This window comes from Amblyraja radiata, chromosome 30 (assembly GCF_010909765.2).
Source record: "Amblyraja radiata isolate CabotCenter1 chromosome 30, sAmbRad1.1.pri, whole genome shotgun sequence".
In the NCBI taxonomy this organism is placed as follows: Eukaryota; Metazoa; Chordata; class Chondrichthyes; order Rajiformes; family Rajidae; genus Amblyraja; species Amblyraja radiata.
This window is the reverse complement of record NC_045985.1, coordinates 28,240,653-28,267,016: the sequence shown is the minus strand read 5'-3', so window position 1 is coordinate 28,267,016 and position 26,364 is coordinate 28,240,653. Positions and strand designations below refer to the sequence as shown.

Here is a 26,364-nt window from a genome sequence, read left to right as displayed (position 1 = left end):
GGGTCTTGGTGAGACCACACCTGGAGTATTACGTACAGTTTTGGTCTCCTAATCTGAGGAAAGACATTCTTGCCATACAGAGAACCAACAACCAGGTTCAGGAATAGCTACTTCCCCTCAGCCATCAGGCTATTAAACCTGGCTCAGACAAAACTCTGATTATTAGCAACCACTTTCTGTTATTTGCACTACCAGTTTATTTATTCATGTGTGTATATATTTATATCATGGTATATGGACACATTTATCTGTTTTGTAGTAAATGCCTACTATTTTATGTGTGCTTAAGCAAAGCAAGAATTTCATTGTCCTATACAGGGACACATGACAATAAACTCACTTGGACTTGGACTTGGAGAAGGTTCACCAGACTGATTCCTGGAATGTCAGGACTTTCATATAAAGAAAGACTGGATAGACTCGGTTTGTACTCGCTAGAATTTAGAAGATTGAGGGGGGATCTTATAGAAACTTACAAAATTCTTAAGGGGTTGGACAGGCTAGATGCAGGAAGATTGTTTCCGATGTTGGGGAAGTCCAGAACAAGGGGGTCACAGTTTAAGGATAAGGGGGAAATCTTTTAGGACCGAGATGAGGAAAACATTTTTCACGCAGAGAGTGGTGAATCTCTGGAATTCACTGCCACAGAAGGTAGTTGAGGCCCTTGTGGCTAAAGGGATCAGGAGGTATGGAGAGAAGGCAGGTACAGGATACTGAGTTGGATGATCAGCCATGATCATATTGAAGGGCCAAGTGGCCTACTCCTGCACCTATTTTCTATGTTTCTATGAACTATGCTCGGCCTACGAATGCAAAGTACATAAACAAGTGCCATTGACACAAAGCTAGATGATATTGTAACAAGGTGGATAAAACAATGTCGCAAAAAGAGATTGAAAGGTGATGCAAATGGGGTTTTTAATGCTGGCCACCAAAAAGGTATTTTCCTTGGATGTTAACAGGTCAGGGCAGAATAGTTACTAAACGCTGCAGAACATTGGATTAGAGAACAGTGTCATAGGTCAGACAGAAACAATTTCCACTGTTAAAGACACCCAGGATATGTAAACGTCAGTGCAATCACCCTGACAGCAACCATTGTTTCTCCTGCTGCTGATTTTTCTTTCCCCCTCCTTCCACTTCCACTCCTTTGGTCAACATTACCGGTTTTATGGCAGTGGAATTCTCGGAGCTAGATCTGGACTCTGCAGATTCTGATCCAATTTCCTCCCCCAAAACATCAGGAAGATCAATTCATAGAAACATAGAAAATACGTGCAGGAGTAGGTCATTCGGCCCTTCGAGCCATTCAACTGATCATCCAAAAACACCGTTCCTGCCTTTTCCCCATATCCCTTGATTCTGTTAGCCCAAAGAGCTATACACCCTAGTTCTGGACTCCCCAACATTGGGAACATTTTTCCTGCATCTAGCCTGTCCAATACCAATACCTTAAGAATGTTTCTATAAGATCCCCTGTCGTCCTTCTAAATTCCAGTGAATATGAGCCCAGTCGATCTATTCTTTCATCATATGTCCCGCCATCCCGTCATCCGACGAATTAACCTGGTGAACTTACGCTGCACTCTGTCAATAGCAAGAATGTCCTTTCCTCAAATTAAGAGACCAAAACTGTTATATTTGTGTTTTATTTGTGTATGCATAAAAGCAATAAAGACTAAAGTGAAAAAAAAGAGACCAAAACTGCACACAATACTCCAGGTGTAATCTCACCAGGACCCTGTAGGACCTCCTTGCTCCTATATTCAAATCCTCTCGCTATGAAGCCCAACATGCCATTACCTTTCATCAAATGTCCCATTACCTTTCTTCACTGCTTTCTGTACCTGCATGCTTACTTTCAGTGACTGATGTACAAGGACACACAAGTCTTGTTGCACCTCCCGTTTTCCTCATCTGACTCCATTCAGATAATAATCTGCCACCTTGTTCTTGCCACCAAAGTGGATAATCATATTATACTGCATCTGTCATGCACCTGCCCATTCACCCAACCTATCCAAGTCACCCTGCAGCTCACACAGCTACCCAGCTTTCTGTCATCCGCAAACTTGGAGATGTTACATTTAATTCCATTGTCTAAATCGTTAATATATATTGTGGCACCCCACCTGCCATTCTGAAAAGGACCCGTTAATTCAGATTCAAACTTTATTGTCATTGTGCAGTGTACAAGTACAGAGACAACGAAATGCAGTTAGCATCTCACCCAGAAGTGCGAACATAGAATAACGGAACAGTAAAATATATATATGTATATACAGTAGCAGTAGTGCAAATTTTGGGGGGGGGGGGGGGGGGTGGGGGAGATCAGTCACTGGGGGAAGGAGTGTCCGGGGGGGGGGGGGGGGTGACTGGCAATCACCAAGGTGCAGAGTTAAGTAGAGTAACAGCTGCAGGGACGAAGCTATTCCTGAACCTGCTGGTCCAGCAACGGAGAGACCTGTAGCACCTCACAGATGGGAGGAGAGTAAACAATCTGTGGTTGGGGTGAGAGCAGTCCTTGACGATGCTGCGCGCCCTTCGCAGACATCGCTTGCTCTGGACAGACTCAATGGAAGGGAGTGTGGAACCAGTGATGCGTTGGGCAGTTTTCACCACCCTCTGCAGCGCTTTCCGGTCGGTGACAGAGCAGTTGCCATACCATGCTGTAATACAGTTGGTAAGGATGCTCTCGATGGTGCAGCGGTAGAAGTTCACCAGAATCTGAGGAGACAGATCGACCTTCTTTATTCTCCTAAGGAAGAAGAGACGCTGGTGAGCCTTCTTGATCAGTACTGAGGTATTGTGGGTCCAAGAGAGGTCATAAGAGATGTTGACCCCCAAAAACCTTAAGCTGGAAACGCGTTCCACCTCCGTCCAGTTAATATGGATGGGGGTGTGCGTGCCATCCCTAGACCTTCTGTAGTCCACAATGAGCTCCTTGGTCTTTGTGTTAAGGGCCAGGTTGTTGTCAGCATACCATGCTGCTAGGAGCTGGACCTCCTCCCTATAGGCCAACTCATCGTTGTTGCTGATGAGGCCAATCACCGTTTAAGCATCTGCATACATGATGATGGTGTTTGTACCATGTACAGGTGTGCAGTCGTAGGTGAAGAGGGAGTAGAGGAGAGGTCTCAGCACACAGCTCTGTGGAACACTGGTGTTTATGGTGAGGGTTAGAATAGAATTAGAATTAGAATGACCTTTATTGTCATTCAGACCTTACGGTCTGAACGAAATTTCGTACCTGCAGTCATACATACAATAATACAATAATAAACAACAATAAACACAAATTAACATCCACCACAGTGAGTCCTCCAAGCACCTCCTCATTGTGGTGGAGGCAAAAATCTTAGGGCTGCAGTCTCATCCCTCCTCTTCTCCCTCTGCGCTGAGGCGATACCCCACCGGGCGATGGTACAAACAGTCCCGCGGCTCACCGAACCCCGCAACGGGCCGGCTCAAACACCGCGGCCCGGGGTGGTCGAAGCTGCCGCCCTCCAGTCCAGCACACGCAGCCGCTGGCCCGCGCTGAACCCCGGACTCAGGTCGCCGCCGCCAGAACGCCGTCCCAGCCACCGGAGCACCGTTCCAGCCCCGAGCCGGATCGCCCTCACGTGAGTGCCGTTCCTCCCTCGAGCTGGGCCGCTCCGACGGGAGTGCCGATCCACCCTCGGGCTGGGCCGCCCCGACGGGAGCGCCACAGCCCCTCATGGGAGAGTCTCAGCCCCGCGCCAGGCCGCCCTCACGGGAGCGTCACAGCCCCTCACGGGAGCGCCATTCCAGCCCCGAGCCGGACCGCCCTCACGGTAGCGAGCCCAGGGCAAGTCCTGACTGGCTCTGCCTCCGGAGTCTCCAGCTCCGCCATTAAGCCTCCCCCGAAGGGAGAGACAGCAAGCCCTGTTTCAACCCCCCCCCCCCCCCCCCCCCCCCCACACACATAAACACAACCTAAAAACCAAAAACTTAACTAGACAAAACGAAAAAAAACGACACAAAAAAGTAAAAACAAACGGACTGCAGGCGAGCCGCTGCTGCCAGGGCAGTGCCGCCACTTCCGGATTAAAGAGGTGTAGTTGTCTAATCTAACAGACTGGGGTCTGTTGGTTTGAAAGTCCTGTATCCAGTTGAGGAGGGAGGGGTCGATGCCCAAGTCGATGAGTTTGGTGAACAGTTTGGAGGGGATAATGGTGTTGAATGCTGAGCTATAATTGATGAACAGCATTCTTACGTAGGTGTCTCTGTTGTCGAGGTGGGAGAGGGCGGAGTGAAGTGCCGTGGAGATGGCATCCTCCGTATTCCTGTTCTTGCAGTAGGCGAACTGATGGGGGTCCAGTGTGGGAGGTAGGCAGCCTTTGAGGTGTGCTTGGACCAGCCTCTCAAAGCACTTAGTGATGTAGGGAGTAAGTGCAACTGGGTGGAAGTTGTTGAGGCTTGCCGCTGTGGAGTGTTTTGGCACCGGCACGATGGAGGTGATTTTAAGGCACGTGTGGACAACTGCTTGGGCAAGTGGCAGATTGAAGATGTCAGTCCAGACGTCTGTCAGCTGTGCAGCACAGGTCCTGAGCACGCGCCCGGGGATGCCGTCAGGGCCAGCAGCCTTTCGTGCATTAATCCTGTTCAGTGCCGCATACACGTCGATGGGGGTGAGTGTGAAGGGCTGGTGATCAGCAGGGAGCACAGCCTTGATGGCCATCTCTTGATTGTCCCTGTCAAAGCGGCCATAAAAGTGGTTAAGCTCCTCAAGGAAGGAGGCGTTGCTGGATGTGGGGGTGGTGTTGGTGGGTTTATACTCCGTGATGGCCTGGTTGCCTTGCCACATGCGTCGGGGGTCAGAGTTGTTCTTGAATGGCTCCTCGATCCTTAGCTTGTAGCTGTGCTTGGCCTTCTTGATGCCCCTCTTCAGGTTAGCCCTGGATGAACTGTAGGCTTGAGCATCGCCTGACCTGAAAGCGGTGTCACATGCCTTCAGCAGTAGCCTCACCTGTCTGTTCATCCATGGCTTCTGATTCGGGAACGTGGTTATCCGTTTGAGGGAGGTGACACTGTTAATGGTGGAGTTCATAACGTCCAAAACAGAGGAGGTATAATTCCTACTCTTTATTTCCTGTCTGTCAACTTGTTCTCTATCCATAACAATACCCTTCCCCCAATACCATGTGCTCTAATTTTGCACACTATTCTCTTGTGTGGGACTTTGTCAAAGGCTTTTTGAAAGTCCAGATACACCACATCAACTGACTCTCCCTTATCAATTCTACTTACATCCTCAAAAAATTCCAGAAGATTAGTCAAACATGATTTTCTCTTCATAAATCCATGCTGATTTTGACCGATCTTGGTCAGAGACCTGGGATACATGAGGAGTCTGGGGGATTGGATCTAAGTTTTGATTCTGGGAGTCCGGCAGTTTGTTGTTTGACAATAGAGTGATATAGCATGGAAACAGGCCCTTCAGCCCAACTTGCCCACACCGGCCAATAAATCCCAGCTACATTAGTCCCACCTGCCTGCGTTTGGCCCAAATCCTTCCAAACCTGTACCATCCATGTACCTGTCTAACTGTGTCTTAAATGTTAGGATAGTCCCTGCCTCAACTACCTCCACTGGCATCTCCTTTCATACGCCCACCACCCTTTGTGTGAAATAGTTACCCTTCAAATTCCTATTAAATCTTTTCCCCATTACCTTAAACCTTTGCCTCTGGTCCTCGATTCACCTACACTGGGCAAGAGACGCTGTGCATTTACCCGATCTATTCCTGTCATGATTTTATACACCTCTATAAGATCACACCTCATCCTCCTGCACTCCAAGGAATAGTGTCCTAGCCTACTCAACATCTCCCAATTGCTCTGACCCTCAGGTCCTGGCAAAACCCTTGTTAATCTCATCTATACCCTTTCCAGCTTGACATCTTTCCTAAAACATGGTGTCCAGAATTGAATACAAAACTCTAAATGTGGCCTCATCAATGTCTTATACAACTGCAACATAACTTCCCAACATATACTCAATACTCTGACTGATGAAGGCCAATGTGCCAAAAGTATTTTTGACCACCCTATCCGCCTGCGACTCCACCTTCAATCAACCATGCACCTGCACTCCTAGATCCCTCTGCTCTACAACACTCTCCAGAGCTCTACCATTCACCATGTATGTCCTGCCCATGATAGACTTCCCAAAATGCAACACATTCCATCAACCATTCCTCAGCCCACCTGGCCAAACGATCAAGATCTTGCTGCACTTTTTCATAACCATCCGCACAATGTGCAAAACCATCCCCTTTCGTATCATCTGCAAATTTGCTAATCTTGCCAAGATTAGCTTTTGGTGTGCTGGCCTTTATAAATCAGAGCATTGAGTATAGAAGTTGGGATGTAATGTTAAAATTGTACAAGGCATTGGTGAGGCCAATTCTGGAGTATGGTGTACAATTTTGGTCGCCTAATTATAGGAAGGATGTCAACAAAATAGAGAGAGTACAGAGGAGATTTACTAGAATGTTGCCTGGGTTTCAGCAACTAAGTTAAAGAGAAAGGTTGAACAAGTTAGGGCTTTATTCTTTGGAGTGCAGGTTAAGGGGGACTTGATAGAGGTCTTTAAAATGATGAGAGGGATAGACAGAGTTGACGTGGATAAGCTTTTCCCACTGAGAGTAAGGAAGATTCAAACAAGAGGACATGACTCCAGAATTAAGGGACAAAAGTTTAGGGGTACATGAGGGGGAACTTCTTTACTCAGAGAGTGGTAGCTGTGTGGAATGAGCTTCCAGGGAAGGTGGTGGAGGCAGGTTCGATTTTATCATTTAAAAATAAATTTGATAGTTATATGGACGGGAAAGGAATGGAGGGTTATGGTCTGAGTGCAGGTAGATGGGAATAGGGGAGGATACATGTTCGGCACGGACTAGAAGGCCCAAGTTGGCCTGTTTCCGTGCTGTAATTGTTATATGGTTATACGTTATCATCTGTTGATATAGATGACAAACAGTAACGAACCCAGCACCAAACCCCGAGGCACACCACTAGTCACAGGCCACCGAGAAGCAATACTCTGCGATAGTTTTCCTGTTTTGCAGTTGATCTGATGTAGTGAGTGAGTGTGATTTCTATTTCCTGTCGTCTTAAAAATGTAACTACCATGTGTATTGGCAAAATCAAGAAATAAATTGTTAAACAACAGAAGATAGACACAAAAAGCTGGAGTAAGCAGGTCAGACAGCATCTCTCGAGAAAAGGAATAGGTGACAATTTGGGTCGAGACCCTTCTTCAGACTCTTCAGAAATAATAGATTAGCCAACACTGTTATGAGAGGGGTGAGAGGAGGAAGTTACCGTCAGTATTGGAGGGGGAGGGTGAAGGTACGATCATTGTTGGAGAGATGATGCACTGTTAGCAATTGCTAATGCACAATGTAATTAGCGCTGACATTACAGGGTGCAAAAGCAGGGATCTGTGTGTGTGGGAAATTTTACAGGTTTTACAACTTTCTTGTTTTGCTCTTAATGTTTAACAAATTTACTGGTTTGAATTTGGTCTTTTTCACAGTTAGTTGGCTTATTCGAGACAGAAAATTAGAACAGAAAATCTGCAAAAGCTGGAAACAACAATAGAAAATGTAGGAACATTTGGCAGGTCAGGCAGCATCAGTGGAAAGAGTTGTGAAGACGGCTATTTGACTTTACATGTTAACGGTTTCTCTTTCCATGGATAAAAATACCTCCTAATTTGTTTCACTGAGTGGCGAGCAGTAACGGTGGACCTGACGATCACTGGGGCAGAGATGGACTCACATTTATGAACATAGAATATAGAACAGTACAACACAGGAATAGGCCCTTCTGCCCACGATGTTCATGCCAAACACGATACCAAGATAAACATATTTCTGCTGCCTTCACGTGACCCTCTATTCTCTGCCTATCCATGTGTTTATCAAAAGGACACAGTCGTGTCAGCTCGCACCACCACCCCTGACTGCGCGTTTCAGGTACCCATCTTTGTTTTTTTTTAAACTTGCCCCGCATATCTCTTTAAACTTTCTCCCTCTGATCTCAAAACTATGCCTTCTGGTCATTGACATTTCCATCCTGGGAAAAAGGCTCTGATTATCTCCCTATCTGTGCCTCTCATAATCTTAAATACTTCTATCAACCTCCAATGTCTCAGGGAAAACAATCCAAGTGTGTCCATCCTCTCCTTGTAGCCAATAGTTTCTTGCAGGAAACATTCTGGTAAACCTCTTCCTCAGGTCTGTATCCCTCAATGAGGCGACCAGAACTGCAACAATACTCCAGAGTATTATAAAGCTCCAAGCTTTCTGACTGTTATACTCAATGTCCTGACCGATTCAGGAAAGCATTTCATATGCCTTCTTTACAATTCTATACTTGTGTTGCCACTTTTCGGAATCTATGGACTAGAACCCTAATTCTATGTTCTAACCCTGCGTTCAAGGATGAGGTCGAGCATGCTTGGACTTTATTCCTTGGAAGATAGGAGACTGGGGGGCAATTTTGTAGAAATGTATAAAATCATGTAGAAATTATAAATCAACGGAGTCATTTCTCAACGGTTGGGGAATCAAGACCATCCCTCCCCATCCTAGTCTGACTATCTTCCTGATTCAATTTTATCTTTGTATGCTTCATTGCCACCTTCCCCAAGCTAACAATGATCAATTTTACATTTACCCTGAGCTCTGTCCCCTTTGATGTCTCATGTACACATCTTACCCGGTAATAGGGGAATTCATTTACACCGACGGTTAAACATATATGGAATGAACCGCTCGAGGAAGTGGTTGAGGCTGGTACTATAACAACATTTAAAAGACGTTTGGACAGCTACATGGAGAGGAAATGTTGAGAGGAATATGGGTCACATTAGACTAACATTGATGGGCATTTGATTGTCATAGATGAGCTGGGCTGAAGGGCTGTTTCCATGCTATATGGCTCTATGACTCAGATATTATAGGGCAGGTTGCGCACCTGACTGCAATGTATCATCGAAACATCACCCATTCCTTCTCTCCAGAGATGCTGCCTATCCCGCTGAATTACTCAAGTTCAAGTTCAAGTGAGCTTATTGTCATGTGTCCCTGTATAGGACAATGAAATTCTTGCTTTGCTTAAGCACACAGAACATAGTAGGCATTTACTACAAAACAGATAAGTGTGTTCATATACCATGATATAAATATATACACACATGAATAAATAAACTGATAAAGTGCAAATAACAGAAAGTGGTTGCTAATAATCAGAGTTTTGTCCGAGCCAGGTTTAATAGCCTGATGGCTGAGAGGAAGTAGCTATTCCTGAACCTGGTTGTTGCAGTCTTCAGGCTCCTGTACCTTCTACCTGAAGGTAGCAGGGAGATGAGTGTGTGGCCAGGATGGTGTGGGTCTTTAATGATACTGCCAGCCTTTTTGAGGATGCGACTACGATAGATCCCCTCGATGGAAGGAAGGTCAGAGCCGATGATGGACTGGGCAGTGTTTACTACTTTTTGTAGTCTTTTCCTCTCCAGGGCGCTCAAATTGCCGAACCAAGCCATGATGCAACCGGTCAGCATGCTCTCTACTGTGCACCTGTAGATGTTAGAGAGAGTCTTCCTTGACAAACCGACTCTCCGTAATCTTCTCAGGAAGTAGAGGCGCTGATGAGCTTTCTTCGTAATGGCATTAGTGTTATCGGACCAGGAAGGATCTTCAGAGATGTGCATGCCCAGGAATTTGAAGCTCTTGACCCTTTCAACCATGATATAAATGGGGCTGTGGGTCCCCCTCCTACTCCTTCCAAAGTCCATAATCAGTTCCTTGGTTTTGCTGGTGTCGAGGGCCAGGTTATTGCGCTGGCACCATATGGACAGTTGCTCGATCTCTCTTCTATAATCTGACTCATCCCCATCGGTGATACGCCCCACAACAGTGGTGTCGTCAGCGAACTTGATGATGGAGTTCGCACTGTGATTGGCTACGCAGTTATGGGTATAGAGTGAGTACAGCAGGGGGCTGAGCACGCAGCCTTGAGGTGCTCCCGTGCTGATTGTTATCGAGGCTGACACATTTACACCAATATGAACAGACTGTTGTCTGTGAATGAGGAAGTCGAGGATCCAATTGCAGAGGGATGCGCAGAGACCCAGTTCGGCGAGTTTGGTAACCAGTTTGGAGGGGATGATTGTGTTAAATGCTGAGCTGTAATCGATGAACAACAGCCTGACATATGAGTTTTTGTTGTCCAAGTGGTCCAGTGCGGAGTGGAGGGCAAGCGAGATCGCATCCACCGTTGATCTGTTGTGGCGGTAAGCGAACTGTAGTGGGTCCAGGTTTTTGTCGAGGTAGGAGTTGATTTGCTCCATGATCTACCTCTCAAAGCACTTCATCACCACCGGCGTTGGTGCCACTGGTCGATAGTCATTGAGGCACGTCACCTTACTCTTCTTGGGCACTGGTATAATTGATGCCCTTTTAAAGCAGGTGGGGACCTCAGACCTCAGAAGTGAGAGGTTGAAAATGTCCGTAAAAACTCCAGCCAGTTGGTCCGCACAGGTTTTTAGGACACGACCGGGTATACCATCAGGTCCAGGTGCTTTTTGGGGGTTCACCCCTCTGAAGGATTCCTGACGTTGGCCTGAGACTGAAATGCTGACTGAGACTGAAATGCCATCACAGCGAATGGGGGATCGGGAAGGCACATCAGTATTCTCCCTATCAAAGCGTGCGTAAAACGCATTGAGCTCGTCAGGGAGTGATGTTTCGCCGACATTCGAGCTGCCTCCTGGTTTCGCCTTGTAGGAGGTGATTGCATTCAGGCCCCACCACAGCTGCCGAACATCTGTTTCATCCTCCAGTTTGGAGCAGAAGTCCCTTTTGGCCTTTTTGATGGCCTTACCAAGGTCGTATCTGGACTTCATGTAGGCCACTGTATCATTGGAAGTGAATGCCCTGTGACTTCAGAAGAGTGCGGATCTCAAAGTTCATCCAAAGTTTCTGATTGGGAAACACGCGGAAAGTTTTTGTCGGGATGCAGTCCTCCACACATTTCTTTACGAAGTCTGTAACAACTGTGGCGTATTCGTTCAAGTCCGTTGCCGAGACCTTGAACATTGCCCAGTCTACAGACTCCAAACAGTCCTGGAGTTGTTCTTCTGCCCCCCCCCCCCCCCCCCCCCCCCCGACCAGCTCTGTACTGTCCTCACTTCTGGGGGTGCGCTCTTTAATTGCTGTCTGTAGGCAGGAAGAAGCAGCACCGCGGTATGGTCGGATTTACCGAAGTGAGGGCGAGGGATAGAACGATAGGCATTCTTGATGGTGGTGTAGCAGTGGTTGAGGGTGTTAGGTCCTCTGGTGCAGCAGGAGACATGTTGGTGGAAGCTAGGGAGTGATTTCTTTAGGTTTGCCTTATTGAAGTCCCCAGCAATGGTGGTAAGTGCCTCGGGGTAAGACGTCTGGTGTTTGTTGACCACGGCGTGCAGCTCCTCCAGTGCCAGATGGACGTCTGCCTGGGGTGGGATGTAGACCGCGGACAGGATAATGGAGGTGAATTCCCTTGGGAGGTAGAAGGGACGGCACTTCACCGCCAGATGTTCGAGGTGTGGAGAGCAGGAGTTGGACAGGACTGCCACGTCTGAGCACCACGCAGAGTTGACCATGAGGCAGACGCCCCCTCCTCTCCCTTTCCCAGATGCCAGGGTACGGTCCATACGGTGGATGGAGAACCATTCAGGCTGGACCGCTGAGTCTGGGGAGCTGAGGGTGAGCCATGTCTCTGTGAAACAGAACACAGAGCATTCCCTCAGCTCCCTTTGATAAAGCAGTCTTGCCCTTAAATCCTCCACTTTGTTTTCAAGCGACTGTACATTGGCCAGTAGGATAGTAGGGAGAGGGGGCCGAAGTCCCATGCGCTTCATTCTGACCTGGTCCTGCCCGTCAGCCACGTTTCCGGACACAATGGAGGCCTCCCCTTTGTTTCCAGGTACTGTACTTGCTGTACCTGCTGTTTCTGCGAACCTGCGCTGGAACGGGGCTTCCCTCACAGACGGCAGCTCCAGCTCCGTAACGAACGGGGGTTCCCTCAAAGTCGGCAGCTCCAGCTTCGTTGTTCCTGGAAGATCCAGCTCGTCGGCTCCGGGGGTCACCCCGGTGTCGCCAGATACCGTACCTGGGTTCCTCAGTCGGGTCGGGAGTTCCACAGCCAGCGTGGGAAAATTTAAAGTCAGGGGCTCCCGCAGCTGCGGGAGGTCGCGAAATTGCGAGAGCCTTGAGGTGCTCAAGCAGCTTGTCCGAAACGGCACCGATTTCTGCCGTTTTTCTGATCCAGGTAAGTTGTTGGAAGTTGTAGTTGAGCCAGCTTTTTATGTCATACTGCCTGACATGCTGAGTTACACCAGCACTTTGTCCATTGGTGCATTAACCAGCATCACCAAAGAGCAGTGTGAAGGGATTAGCTTGGAGTCAGTGTCAAGGGTTCCAACGGTAGGCATAGCATTTCCCAACCGGTGATGTGCAAAGTTGAAAGTGGCTAAGTTTATTGTGCATCTAATTTTTATTATGTTTTAAAAGATCACATTGTTTGATTAATAACTGATTTATCTGGGATAAAATTGTCCACCTTACTTTTATTAACTCATTGCTTTGTGTTAGATACTGTTTAACAATGCTGTTCCAGAAAGTGCTAATGGACATGTTACTGTGTTAAAAGTGCAGTTAAAATGTTGAGCAGATGTGGGGCAACTTGTGAATTTACTTGTTGTGTGCACTGTTATAACCATATAACCATATAACAATTACAGCACGGAAACAGGCCAGCTCGACCCTTCTAGTCCGTGCCGAACACGTATTCTCCCCATGTCCCATCTACCTGCGCTCACACCATAACCCTCCATTCCTTTCCCGTCCATATAACTATCCAATTTATTTTTAAATGATAAAAACGAACCTGCCTCCACCACCTTCACTGGAAGCTCATTCCACACAGCCACCACTCTCTGAGTAAAGAAGTTCCCCCTCATGTTACCCCTAAACTTCTATCCCTTAATTCTCAAGTCATGTCCCCTTGTTTGAATCTTCCCTACTCTCAGTGGGAAAAGCTTATCCACGTCAACTCTGTCTATCCCTCATCATTTTAAAGACCTCTATCAAGTCCCCCCTTAACCTTCTGCGCTCCAAAGAATAAAGTCCTAACTTGTTCAACCTTTCTTGTTATATATTTCAGATCAAGACTGTGACACCAACATTCCCATCTGGATCATACCCATTTTATCAATGGTCACATGTGTGATAGCATTATCCAGGTCCTTCCCGGTTTGCCAAAGTAAGTGTCAAAATACAGGCATTTTCTAAAGAATATGGTCTCCTCCCAGGTCTTGCATTCTGAAAGGAGCAGTTATGGGGAAACCTCTAGCACATTCCCAGTCTGTCCCCGACTGTCTGTTGGCATTCAGGAACTGCTCCAGCCTGGAATTTGCTAGGTCCTGCTGGAAATTCCACTCTTGGCTGCTGATATTTCCAGCACAAATGCCAGTGGGGGTCAGGATTCCCCTGGAATATAGAGATCAAGTTGAGAGTGTTTATTTGCCATATGTACTGCAATGGAACAATTAAATCCTTACTTGCTGCAGATTTACCGGCCGTTAATGGAAAATACACAAGTAAGTTTACTATAATCAATAATACAATAATTTAATAATCAATAATACCAGATCATAATAGTGTAATGCCGATATGGTGTAACCAAAACAAAGTCCAGGTAGATTATTGTTGCTGAGGCAGTGATTAGTGTTGTGCAGTAATCAAGAGCTTGATGGTTGCTGGGAGGAAGTTGTTTTTGAACATGGAAATCATGGTTTTCATGTTCCTATACCTTCTTCCTGATGGTAGCACCGAGATGAGAGTATGGCCCAGCCGGTGTGGATAGAATGTAGAACAATGCAGCACAGGAACAAGCCCTTCGGGTCACAATGTCTATGCCGATCAAGATGCTAGGACCAACCCATATCTGCTTGCACATAGTCCATATACCTCCAGTCCCTGTATATCGATGTGCTTGTCCAAATTCTCATTATTGCCACTATTGTATCTTGTCTGCAGCAGCATCCGCGCCAGCGCATTCCAGACCCTCACCAACCTCTTTGTTAAAAATAAATTGCCCAGAATATTTCCTTTAAACTATGCCCCCTTCACCTTAAAGCCCTCTAGTATTTGATATTTCCATCCCTTCAAAAAAAGTTCTGACTATACCCTATCAATGCCTCGCATCAATTCATATGAAATATTTATTTTCTGTCATAGCCCCTGCTATTTCTACACTAACTTCCCTCAATGTCCTAGGGAATATCCTGTCAGGACTTGGAGACTTATCCACTTTTATATTTTTCAAAAGTGTCAGTACTTTTTTTTTTCTTTTCTTCTTCTTCTAACAGGTCTCCCTGCAACCTCCAGTGGTCCAGGGAAAACAAACCAAGTCTCTCCAACCTATCACTGTAACTAATACCCTCAAATCCAAGCAGCATTCTGGTAATCCTCCTCTGCACCCTTTCCAAAGTCTCCACATCCTTTCTGTGACCAGAACTGCACGCAATACTCTAATTGCAGCCTAACCAAAATCCTACAAAGCTTCAACATGACCTCCTGACTCTCATGTTCAATACCCTGACCTATGAAGGCAAGAATACAACATGACGTCTTTACCCCTCTATCTACTTGTGTTACCACTTTCAGGGAGTTGTGGATGTAGACCCCCAAGACCCCCTTGTACATCAAAGATGCTACAGATAATGCCATTAATTATATTTTGCCCTTACATTTGACCTCCCAAAGTGCAATGCATCACACGCACAGACTAAACTCCATCTGCCATTTTCTGTACCTGGCCTACATCCCACTGTATACTTTCCTCAGAATCCATGATGGCCTTCCTCACAATCCATGACCTTGGTGTCATCTGCAGACTTTCCAACCAACCTGTCTACAAATACATCCAAGTCATTTATATATATCTTTGAATATTCGTTTTTTTTTGAGGCAGCACCTTCTGTAAATCCCTTTGATGGCGGGGTTATCAGTAAACGTTATAGGCCATGCAATTTCAATATCCTTGAACTTTCTGGCTGAATTCCCCATTGAACGGCTGCTGCACTATGCATGGATCTACAGGTGGAGCAGAAACTAACTGAGCTTTCCTGGTTGAGGAATCTGCTCTCAGACTCTGTGCCAGGGTGGTGGAATAAACTATATATTTTAATCAATTTAGTTTAGAATTATTTAAATATTTTCATTTTGATCAAGTTATTTCAAAGTTAACAGTTGTAATGTCTGTCATTGGGCGAGGGCTGTGGATGCCTGAGGTTTCCAGAGGTGTTTGTCTGTGGGTCTTGCTCTAGGCGGCCTACATCACCCAATCCAAAGCCTTGGACTGTCGGGCATCAGGATTGGTGTTCCGGATCCGTAGAGGGTACGTCTGGAGCAGGCATGGGCCATGAGTAATTACTCAGCGTAGGCAGTCAGTCGAATTAAAAAAATCTGGAAAACCGCGCATGCGCAGATTGGTCTCCTCTCCAGTAGGCAGTCAGTCGATTTATATAAAGTAATGTGTCTTCAAAAGCCTTATCACTTAATAAAATATTTTAAAAACATATAGTGCGAGGAAATTTACGTACCACATTATTTGTACACAAACTCCATTCTTCTCCCTTTGATTGAAAAACCCGCCAAGAAAACAGGTGGACGATGAACACAAAGCAGAATTTCAGCTGCCTTTATTGTCCGCTGTAAGTGAAGGCTTGAAGCAGCATCCATGGCACGTGCATTGAACATAGTTTCACGTATTACATGCACTGTGGATTAAAGGCATGAGAGAATTATGCCTACCTTAGAGATCGATGAAATCGGGAAAATAATAACCATTAAATAAATGATGCATGTAATTTTGTGCATTAAGTTGCCAATAGTAAATGAATTGGAAATCTTTACTATTTATATTTAATAATTACCTTTTTATAATTTTAGTCAGGGTAGGCACTGCCTACTTTGCCTACCCTGACGGCACGTCCCTGGTCTGGAGGAGTGGTGAGTGCAGGCGGGGAACCCATTTGGGAAAATCTGGTCTCTGTCGTCACTAGAACATCAGACAGCGGGGGTGATTGAAACAGGTTGATGGGCCTTGTCATTTTCTATCTGGAAATTCCAGCAATCCTGCAGGCAGAGAGTCAGGAGCAGTCCTTTGAGGGGCATGTTTGAGCCACAAAGAGAAAACATAGGTTTTTCCATCCCATGGAGGCCAATCAGTGGTTGGAACCTTTCCCAGGAGGGGAGGGATGGTGGAGACCCAGCCCTGGGTTATTGGAAGGAACAGCTGGATGCTCCAGTGGGGGGGATGGGGCTCTGGGAGTAGATCAATGAGCTGACTGACATCTTTCATGTCATCCCGCTTGTGACAAGAGTAAATTTGGGTTTCCACACACATTCTCAGGATGGCTGGTGAAGGGATTCACGGACAATGGGAGCAGATGTGGGGAATTGGCCAATGATCTGCTGCTTGATTGCCCGCCTGTTGGATTGATGAGGCTGTGCCGGGAGCAAGGGTACAGGGAATAATGAAGGAAATGGGAATGAGATGACTGACCTCATGGGAAAGACGAGCAGTGAGAAGGCAGATTTCCTGACCCGGCTCCCGGTGCAGGTTGGGAGTCTGTATCCAGTCTCCATGCTCTCCGAGCCCAGGGGACAGTCACAGACCGGGGAAGCAGAAGTTCCTGATTTTCTCTGTGTGAATCTCCTCAGAAAGTGACCTTTAGGGCCCTGTAGGTAAAGCAACTCTCATTGATCGGTTCACCTTTTCCCACGGTCTCATCCCGCACCTTCCTCAGTCGGTTACCCAGAGAGACCAACTGCACTTACTATTCAAACTCACCTGGGCGGAATGGATGCACTGATATCGGTTAAAGTGATAGAGCAAAGGTGAGTTGTTACTGTTTAGGGACTGGAATGAGCCACAAATAATCTGGCAATATTGTGTATATGTGCAGAGTTGTAAAAGGTTATTTTATTCATTATAGGCAGACATGAAGAAACTAACAGAGACAGCTGTGCAGAAAGAGAACAGGTATTTTGTTAAGATAACTTTCTGTTGAATTCTGTAGAGGATTGTTTAATAAGTTTATAAATCTACTGATATCCTCCCCTTCCTCTTGCTCTCATGCACGTACACATTGATCGAAATCTGCTACTATATTTATATCGCCACGGTCTGACAGACATTGACACACATAACCCAGAGGGAATCTTAGCCTCTGTTAATGTGCATGATACAGTATCTGGTTGGATTTAATGTGGTGTTCAGTTTCTCTCAGTGCTTTATTTACAGCCGTGTCTGGTCACGTTCTCCATGCAACATGTGGACATTCACTTTCTCTCCCAGTCTGGATCTGGTTCTGCAGACTGTGGCCTCTTTGGTTGTCTCCCTTTGCATCATTTGTTCTGTCCTGTTTGTACCTCTACACTCTCTCACCATATTCTTTCCTCCCTGCCTGTCTTGTCCTGCCCTTACTGCTGTAGTTTGAATGTGAAGTTTTGCCATTCAAATAACAAATGGATTCTGTTTATTCTAGGATAATGGAGAATTGCAAGAATTACAAACTATCAGACCAGATCATGAATCGGGACCCTAAAACCTTCAGCAGGATCGGAGAGACCCCGACAGCCTTCAGTTTCAGATGTCACTGTGAGGGCAGCTACTGTAAACAGTGGCCTGGAAAATCTTCCCTCCGGTTCAGTTTAGTTTCATTTAGTTTATTGTCCCGCTCACTGAGGTACAGTGACAATCTTTTGTTGCATGCTAACCAGTCAGCAGATAGACAATACATGATTACAATCGAACCATTTACAGTGAATAGATACATGATAAGGAAATATGGTTTAGTGCAAGGTAAAGCCAGCAAAGTCCTATCAAGGATATTCCGAGGGTCACCAATGAAGTAGATAGCAGTTCAGCCCCTCCTGAAAAAACCTAACCTCGACCCCACCTTGCCAAGCAACTACAGACCCATTTCAAAACTGCCTTTCCTTTCAAAAGCCCTTGAAAAGGTAATTTTAAGTCAACTTATGCCTTACCTTCACCAAAATACTATCTTGGAAACTTTCCAATCAGGTTTCAGGGCTCACCACAGCACAGAGTCGGCCTTGTTAAAGGTACATAATGACCTACTGCTCACCTTTGACTCCGGCAACTGTGCAATCCTGCTCCTTCTTGACCTCAGCGCAGCATTTGACACTGTCGACCACACAATCCTAATTGACCGTCTCCGGTACGGGGTTGGTATTGATGGCACTGCCCTGAGATGGTTCATCTCCCACCTCAAAGGTAGGAGTTTCTCTACTAACATAGGGAACTCTTTCTCCTCCCCAGCTAGCCTCTGCTGTGGGGTTCCACAAGGTTTCATCCTTGGCCCCATTATCTTCTTCCTGTATATGCTCCCCTTAGGCCAAGTCATTGAAAGGCACGGCATTTCCTTCCATTGCTATGCAGATGATACACAACTCTATCTCCCCCTGAAGCCCAAAAAACGATCAAATCTGCTTAGCCTCAAGTATATAAAGTGTTGGATGGCCCAGAACTTCCTCCAACTAAACGAGAGTAATCCTTCTGAGGTCATCCTTCTCGGCCCCTCGGACTCAATCAAAATGATAGCAGGCAGCCTTGGAAGCCTTACCCCACTACTCAAACCTCACGTCGAAAACCTTGGCGTGATATTTGACTCGGCATTGAAATTTGACAAACTTGTCAATGCCGTGGTAAAAGCTAGCTTGTTCCAGCTTCGGACTATAGCTAAAATAAAACTATTCCTCCAGTTTGATGACCTCGAAAAGATCATCCACACATTTATATCCTCCCGCCTAGATTACTGCAACTCTCTCTACACTGGCATCAGCCAATCTTTCATGTCCCGCCTGCAAATGGTCCAAAACGCCGCATCGAGACTACTGAAGGGCACCTGAAAAAGGGACCACATCACCCCGATCCTGGCCTCTCTCCACTGGCTCCCTGTGTGGTTCCGAGTATATTTCAAGATCATAGAAATATAGAAAATAGGTGCAGGAGTAGGCCATTCGGCCCTTCGAGCCTGCACCGCCATTCAATATGATCATGGCTGATCATCCAACTCAGTATCCTGTACCTGCCTTCTCTCCATATCCCCTGATCCCTTTAGCCACAAGGGCCACCTCTTAAATAGAGCCAATGAACTGGCCTCAACTACATTCTGTGGCAGATAATTCCAGAGATTCACCACTCTGTGTGAAAAATGTTTTTTTCATCTCAGTCCTAAAAGATTTCCCCATTTATCCTTAAACTGTGACCCCTTGTTCTGGACTTCCCCAACATTGGGAACAATCTTCCTGCATCTAGCCTGTCCAATCCCTGAAGAATTTTGTAAGTTTCTATAAGATCCCCCCTCAATCTTCTAAATTCTAGTGAGTACAAGCTGAGTCTATCCAGTCTTTCTTCATATGAAAGCCTTGACATCCCAGGAATCAGTCTGGTGAACCTTCTCTGTACTCCCTCTATGGCAACAATGTCCTTCCTCAGATTCTCCTTTATGTCTCCAAAGCCCTTAACGGGCTTGCCCCCACCTACATCAAAAGCCTGCTTACCCACCACACCACCTCCAGGTCACTCAGATCAGCCGACTTGGGGTTACTGAACATCCCGCGGTCTTGGCATAAGCTCAGGGGCGATCGCACCTTTGCTGTTGCGCCTACTAGACTGTGGAACAGCATCCCTCTTCCCAGCATAACTGCCCCCTCCATTGACTCCTTTAAGTCGAGACTTAAAACTCATCTTTGCTCTCAAGTCTTTCTTGACGTCCTCTGAGTGAGGGTTATATATATGTATTTATGTATGTACTTAATCTATGAACCACTGTTGTATAACGTTAGTACTTCCACCAATGTTAAGCACTTTGGCCAACGATAGTTGTTTTATAAATGTGCTATATCAATAAAAGTGACTTGACTTCAGCACTGCTCTCTGGTTGTGGTATGATGATTCAGTTGCCTGAAAACTGCTGGGAAGAAACTGTCCCTAAATCTGGTGGTGTGTGTTTTCATACTTAATCTATACCTTTTGTCTGATGGGAGAGGGGAGAAGAGGGAGTTGGCCAGGGTGCGATGGCCTCTATGGTGCATATGTAGAAGTTTGTGAAAGTTGTAGGGGACATACAAAACTTCCTTAGCCTACTAAGGAAGTAAAGGTATTGGTGCGCTTTTTTGGTTGTTGTGTTAATAAGCGAGTTTGGTAATCCGAAAAACGCAAGGAATCATGGGATTTGTCAAAGGTTGAACGCTATAAATAAAAATTGAATGAGGCGCTGTTGATTCAGTTTGGGTCCAATTTTTTGTCTTTTTTTCAGTGGGAGGCGGGGGTGGGGAGACCGGCAGGGTCAGGGGGGGGAGGAGACCGGGCGGGCGGCGGGGAGCGCTGCCGAACTGCCACTGGACCATCCCCGGTCCCCCCCCCCCCCACTTGAGACGTCCGGACCGACGGGACACTGGCTCCCAGGCCCAGCGCCAACCTCAGCTCACCTCCACCCTCTCCCGCCAGGCCAACTGACAGCCCAGACCGACAACACCAGCGACCCCAGACCCTCAGAACCCACAGCCAGCGCCAACTCCAGCCCGATCCTGCTCCAACTCCAGAGGAACCCACTGCCTAATGGGTCGCTACGGCGACAAGTGCCACCTCGCCCACGGACTCAGCCACTACCCCAAGTACAAGCCATGCCCTGCACGCCACTGGCTTCTGCCACTTCATCCACAACCCCGAAGAGGAGCGAGGGCCCCGGCCTCGCCTGTGCCAGAGCACCAGCCTGGGCTCAGCCACCTCCGGCCCGGTCTGGGCTCTGCCTCCTGCGGCCTGGCGCTAGACTGGGCCACACTGCCAATCTGGAGTTGGAGCTCACTCAGACTTTGGGCTTGGGGCTGGGCAAGGGAGGGGGAGGAGGTTGCTGCAGCCGCCAGCACCACCATCACCAGCAATACCCGCAGCTCCAGCGGGCACCGGGCCGGCCCATGCCGGCAGGAGCCCGTCCGCAGACTCTCTCTCCGACCAGGACGACTACGGACAAAACGCAAGCCTGCACACAATGCAGCCCCACCGTTGCCAAGACTGTTTTATAGCTAGTGACCTATGACCTCGGCATGCGCAGTAAGAATACCGAACTCGCTTATATGGCTGGTCCAGGAGCGTTGTCGGCGAGATTGTCTCCTAGGAATTTGAAGTTTTCAACCATCTCCACTTCGGCACAGTTAATGCAAACTGGGGTATCCAGCAGTGGGAAACAGAGTGCCCTGCGTTTGTAACTAGACGTATCCCGGACAAGAACATCTGGAGCAAGATGGCACCTGCCTGCGGCAACTTTTGCGGAGCTCCGGAACATAAAAGGTTCAATTACAACTTCCAACAACTTACCTGGATCAGAAGAACGGCAGAAATCGGTGCCGTTTCGGACAAGCTGCTTGAGCACCTCAAGGCTCTCGCAATTTCGCGAGCTCTCGCAGCTGCGGGAGCCCCGGACTTTAAATTTTCCCACGCTGGCTGTGGAACTCCCGACCCGACTGAGGAACCCAAGTACGGTACCTGGCGATCCCGGGATGACCATCAGAGCCGACGGGCTGAAGAATCTTCCAGGAACGACGGAGTTGGAGTTGCCGATTTTGAGGGAACCCCCATTCGTTACGGAGCTGGAGCTGCCGGCTGTGAGGGAATACCCGTTCCAGCGCAGGTTCGTAGAAACAGCAGGTACAGCAAGTACAGTACCTGGAAACAAAGGGGAAGCCTCCATTGTGTCCGGAAACGTGGCCGACGGGCAGGACTTCAGGTCAGAATGAAGCGCAGGGGACTTCGGCCCCCTCTCCCTACTATCCTACTGGCCAATGTACAGTCGCTTGAAAACAAAGTGGAGGACTTAAGGGCAAGGCTGCATTATCAAAGGGAGCTGAGGGAATGATCTGTGTTCTGTTTCACAGAGACGTGGCTCACCCCCAGCTCCCCAGACTCAGCGGTCCAGCCTGAATGGTTCTCCATCCACCGTATGGACCGTACCCTGGCATCTGGGAAAGGGAGAGGAGGGGGCGCCTGCCTCATGGTCAACTCTGCATGGTGTTCAGACGTGGCAGTCCTGTCCAACTCCTGCTCTGCAGACAGGGAACATCTGGTGGTGAAGTGCCGTCCCTTCTACCTCCCAAGGGAATTCACCTCCATTATCCTGTCCGCGGTCTACATCCCACCCCAGGCAGACGTCCGTCTGGCACTGGAGGAGCTGCACGCCGTGGTCAACAAACACCAGACATCTTACCCCGAGGCACTTACCACCATTGCTGGGGACTTCAATAAGGCAAACCTAAAAAAATCTCTCCCTAACTTCCACTAACATGTCTCCTGCTGCACCAGAGGACCTAACACCCTCGACCACAGCTACACCACCATCAAGAATGCCTATCGTTCTACCCCTCGCCCTCACTTCGGTAAGTCCGACCATACCGCGGTGCTGCTTCTTCCTGCCTACAGGCAGCAATTGAAGAGCGCACCCCCAGAGGTGAGGACAGTACAGAGCTGGTCGGGGGGGGGGGGGCAGAGGAACAACTCCAGGACTGTTTGGAGTCTGTAGACTGGGCAATGTTCAAGGACTCGGCAACGGACTTGGACGAATATGCCACAGTCGTTACAGACTTCGTAAAGAAATGTGTGGAGCACTGCATCCCTACAAAAACCTTCCGAGTGTTTCCCAATCAGAAACCTTGGATGAACTTTGAGATCTGTACTCTTCTGAAGTCACAGGGCATTCACTTCCAATGATACAGTGGCCTACATGAAGTCCAGATGCGATCTTGGTAAGGCCATCAAAAAGGCCAAAGGGACTTCTGCTCCAAACTGGAGGATGAGACAGATGTTCGGCAGCTGTGGCGGGGTCTGAATGCAATCACCTCCTACAAGGCACCGTTAAATGTCGGCGAAACATCACTCCCTGACGAGCTCAATGCGTTTTACGCACGCTTTGATAGGGAGAATACTGATGTGCCTTCCCGACCCCCCATTCGCTGTGATGGCATTTCAGTCTCAGTCACAGAGGCCGACGTCAGGAAATCCTTCAAAGGGGTGAACCCCCGAAAAGCACCTGGACCTGATGGTATACCTGGTCGTGTTCTAAAAACCTGTGCGGAAAAACTGACTGGAGTTTTAACGGACACAAGACCAAGGGCAGACCCATTTGCTCTGCTCCCCAAACGCAGCCGTTCCCTACCCGTAGCCCCCATGGGAGACATGGTCCTCCAACTCAAGCGGCTCAGGAATGAGCAGTGCGGCTGGTTTTAAATGGCGTCTTTGAGGCGAGATGCGGGCGCCAGCAGCCGTTATGGTCGCTGGCCAGCAGGAGGCGACAAAATGAGTGAGTGGGGGGGGGGGGGGGGTGGAGAAGGATTAGGGGGTGGGGGTGGGGGGGGAGAAGGATTTGATTAAAAAGGTGTACTTAAACACGACGAAATGTAATGGGGAGCGGATACGTAGAAAGAAAAGTGAAATCTCTACCGAAATGTAAAAGATCTCAGCGATTGTGCGTCTGGATTCGGCGTGGCAATGAATCAAAGGAAGAAATGCAGCCGGCAGCCATACATGTAAATGGATCCATTCCGATTGGACATCTGCGAGCATCGGCCATTCCGATTGAACATCTGCGAGTATTGGACATTGTGACATCACACGATGGAACGAATCAAAAGGCAGAAAGGCAGCTGGCAGCCGGACGGATGGCAGGCGGCAGGCACAGAGTTTTAATAGTATATAGATTTTCAGCCTCTCACTTCTGAGGTCTGAGGTCCCCACCTGCTTTAAAAGGGCATCAATTATACCAGTGCCCAAGAAGAGTAAGGTGACGTGCCTCAATGACTATCGACAAGTGGCACTAACGCCGGTGGTGATGAAGTGCTTTGAGAGGTTGATCATGGAGCAAATCAACTCCTACCTCGAGAAAAACCTGGACCCACTGCAGTTCGCTTAAGCGGCCTTTTCACGGGGCGACTTGACGCAAGAGTTAACCGGAGTTTAACATCGTGGGAACCTCGTGCGATAACAGTGCGGCATTCGTGGACCACCGTGGACCACCGTAGCGCTAACGGCAGGTCATCGTGTAACTTGGTCACTCGGGAGAAAATTCAAGAAAGTTTGAATTTCTCCAAGATTGACTTGTACACTTGTGGTTGAGTATTGCAACATTATATGAACGTAGTGGCCAGTGCGATATCCGTAATAACTCTTGCGGGTACCGTGGGAACTCCTGCGAACCCGGAAGCTGGACAGAGGGAACAGAAGGTGAGTAAAAATTATCTTATGTGGGATTGAATTTAAAAAATAAATAAAAATAAAGATTTGCATCCGCATATGGACATCAACTTATTCATGAGTTATGTTAATGAGATTCAAGAAAATAAAGAGACTTTAAAAGGGACTTTACTGAAAGGTTACGCATTTTTATGGTCCGTGAGAAATTTTTCACATGTACTTCTTTGAGAGATACAGGTCGGAGTCCTCGGGTCCAGGGGTCCGGAACGCTACCAATCAATGTTGTACAGAGACCCGTGTAAGGAGTGAACTGTACATGCTGGTTTAAACCGAAGACAGACACAAAAAGCTGGAGTAACTCAGCGAGTCAAGCAGCATCTCTGGAGAAAAAAAGCTGATGTTTCGGGACGAGACACATCTTCAGACTCAATTCCGATTAGGCTGTCTGAAGAAGGGTTCCGGTGTTGGGGGAGTCCAGAACCAGGGTCCCAGTTTTACAGTCTACCGTGGGAACTCTTTAACTCAGTAAAGTAAAGTAGCCTTTATTGTCATATCAGCGCACAGGCAGCAGTTGACTGTTGCTCTATTCAGTTTCCCAGGGGGTCGGGACGGGACTGGAGTTGGGAGAGAAAGGTGGGGGAGTCGAGGGAGAGGAGGGGGAGACAGATGGGGGTGTCTTCATTTACTGACGGCGGGTGTCTGTCACTGAAACAGGCAGGTGAGATTTCACATCCACCTTGTGTGTGCCTCTCTCTCTCTCTCTCCCTCCCTCTTACACAGGCTGAGAGACTCTGCCTCTGTGAGTGTACGTCTCTTTCTCCCCCTCTCCCACACACAGTAAGACCGAGGTACTGTGCTCAGTCCATCTGTGTCTCCCACATACACAGTAAAACATGTCTCCAAATGAGCCAATTCAACCAAGGGAGGATATATATAGTGTGTGAAAAAAAAAGTTACATCATTTGTGTCACGTGTAGTTCACGATGTTCATTCAAGATTTAACGGGAATGCTCGGGAAACGGACAAGTCACTCGCACAAATAGCAGAAATGCCGAGTACCGTGGGAACTCTTTATCTACTGCCGTTATATCATGCGAGACTCGTGCTGGACCACGACCTCTTCACTCTGGTGACATCTTGCGTCAACTCGCCCCGTGAAAAGGCCGCTTTACCGCCACAACAGATCAACATTGGATGCGATCTCGCTGGCCCTCCACTCCGCTCTGGACCATTTGGACAACAAAAACTCATATGTCAGGCTGTTATTCATCGATTACAGCTCGGCATTTAACACAATCAATAACCTTCAACTCAATGTCAATAAAACAAAAGAAATAACTGTGGACTTCAGGAAGAAACAGACAGCACACACCCCACTCACCATCAATGGCAGTGCAGTGGAGTCTGTGAAAAGCACCAAGTTCCTGTGAGTGCACATCACAGATGATCAGACATGGTCCACCAACACCATCTCCCTAGTCAAGAAAGCACAGCAACGCCTCCACTTCCTTCGACGGATGAGGAGAGCCGACCTCCCCCCTTCTGCCCTCACCACTTTTTACAGGGGTGCCATTGAGAGCATTCTTACCAGCAGTCTCTCAGTCTGGTATGGCAGTTGCTCTGCTGCTGACCAGAAGGCCCTACAGAGAGTGGTGAGGACAGCGGAGCAGATCACCAGATCACCCCAACCAGCAATCCAGGATTTATACCCATCTCGCTGTCGCAAGAGAGCAACCAATATCATCAAAGACACCACCCACCCAGCACACAAACTGTTCACCCTCCTACCATCCGGCTACCACAGCATGCGGAGCAAAACCACCAGATTCAAAAACAGCTTTTTCCCTCAGGCCATCAGACTACTCAACACACTCAAGAAAATTCCATGAACATTACACAAACAAAGACTGTCAAACTGACTGTCAAAATAACTTTAACTCAATGTCTGCAATATGCTATTTACACTTTTCTATATTGCACCTTTTATTATTGCACCTTAATAACATACCTC

General features: G+C 47.6%; 1 protein-coding gene across 1 annotated transcript in view; it reads left to right on the top strand.

Annotated features, from left to right (window-relative positions):
- The window catches only part of LOC116990052, a 122,121-nt gene extending 104,297 nt beyond the window's left edge, over positions 1 to 17,824 (top strand). The window contains exons 13-15 of the mRNA XM_033047578.1: positions 13,239 to 13,337; positions 17,080 to 17,126; positions 17,632 to 17,824. Coding sequence (XP_032903469.1) covers positions 13,239 to 13,337; positions 17,080 to 17,126; positions 17,632 to 17,691 — 206 coding nt within the window. The 3' untranslated portion in view covers positions 17,692 to 17,824. The remainder of the gene's footprint in view (positions 1 to 13,238; positions 13,338 to 17,079; positions 17,127 to 17,631) is intronic.
- The last annotated feature ends 8,540 nt before the right edge of the window (positions 17,825 to 26,364 follow it).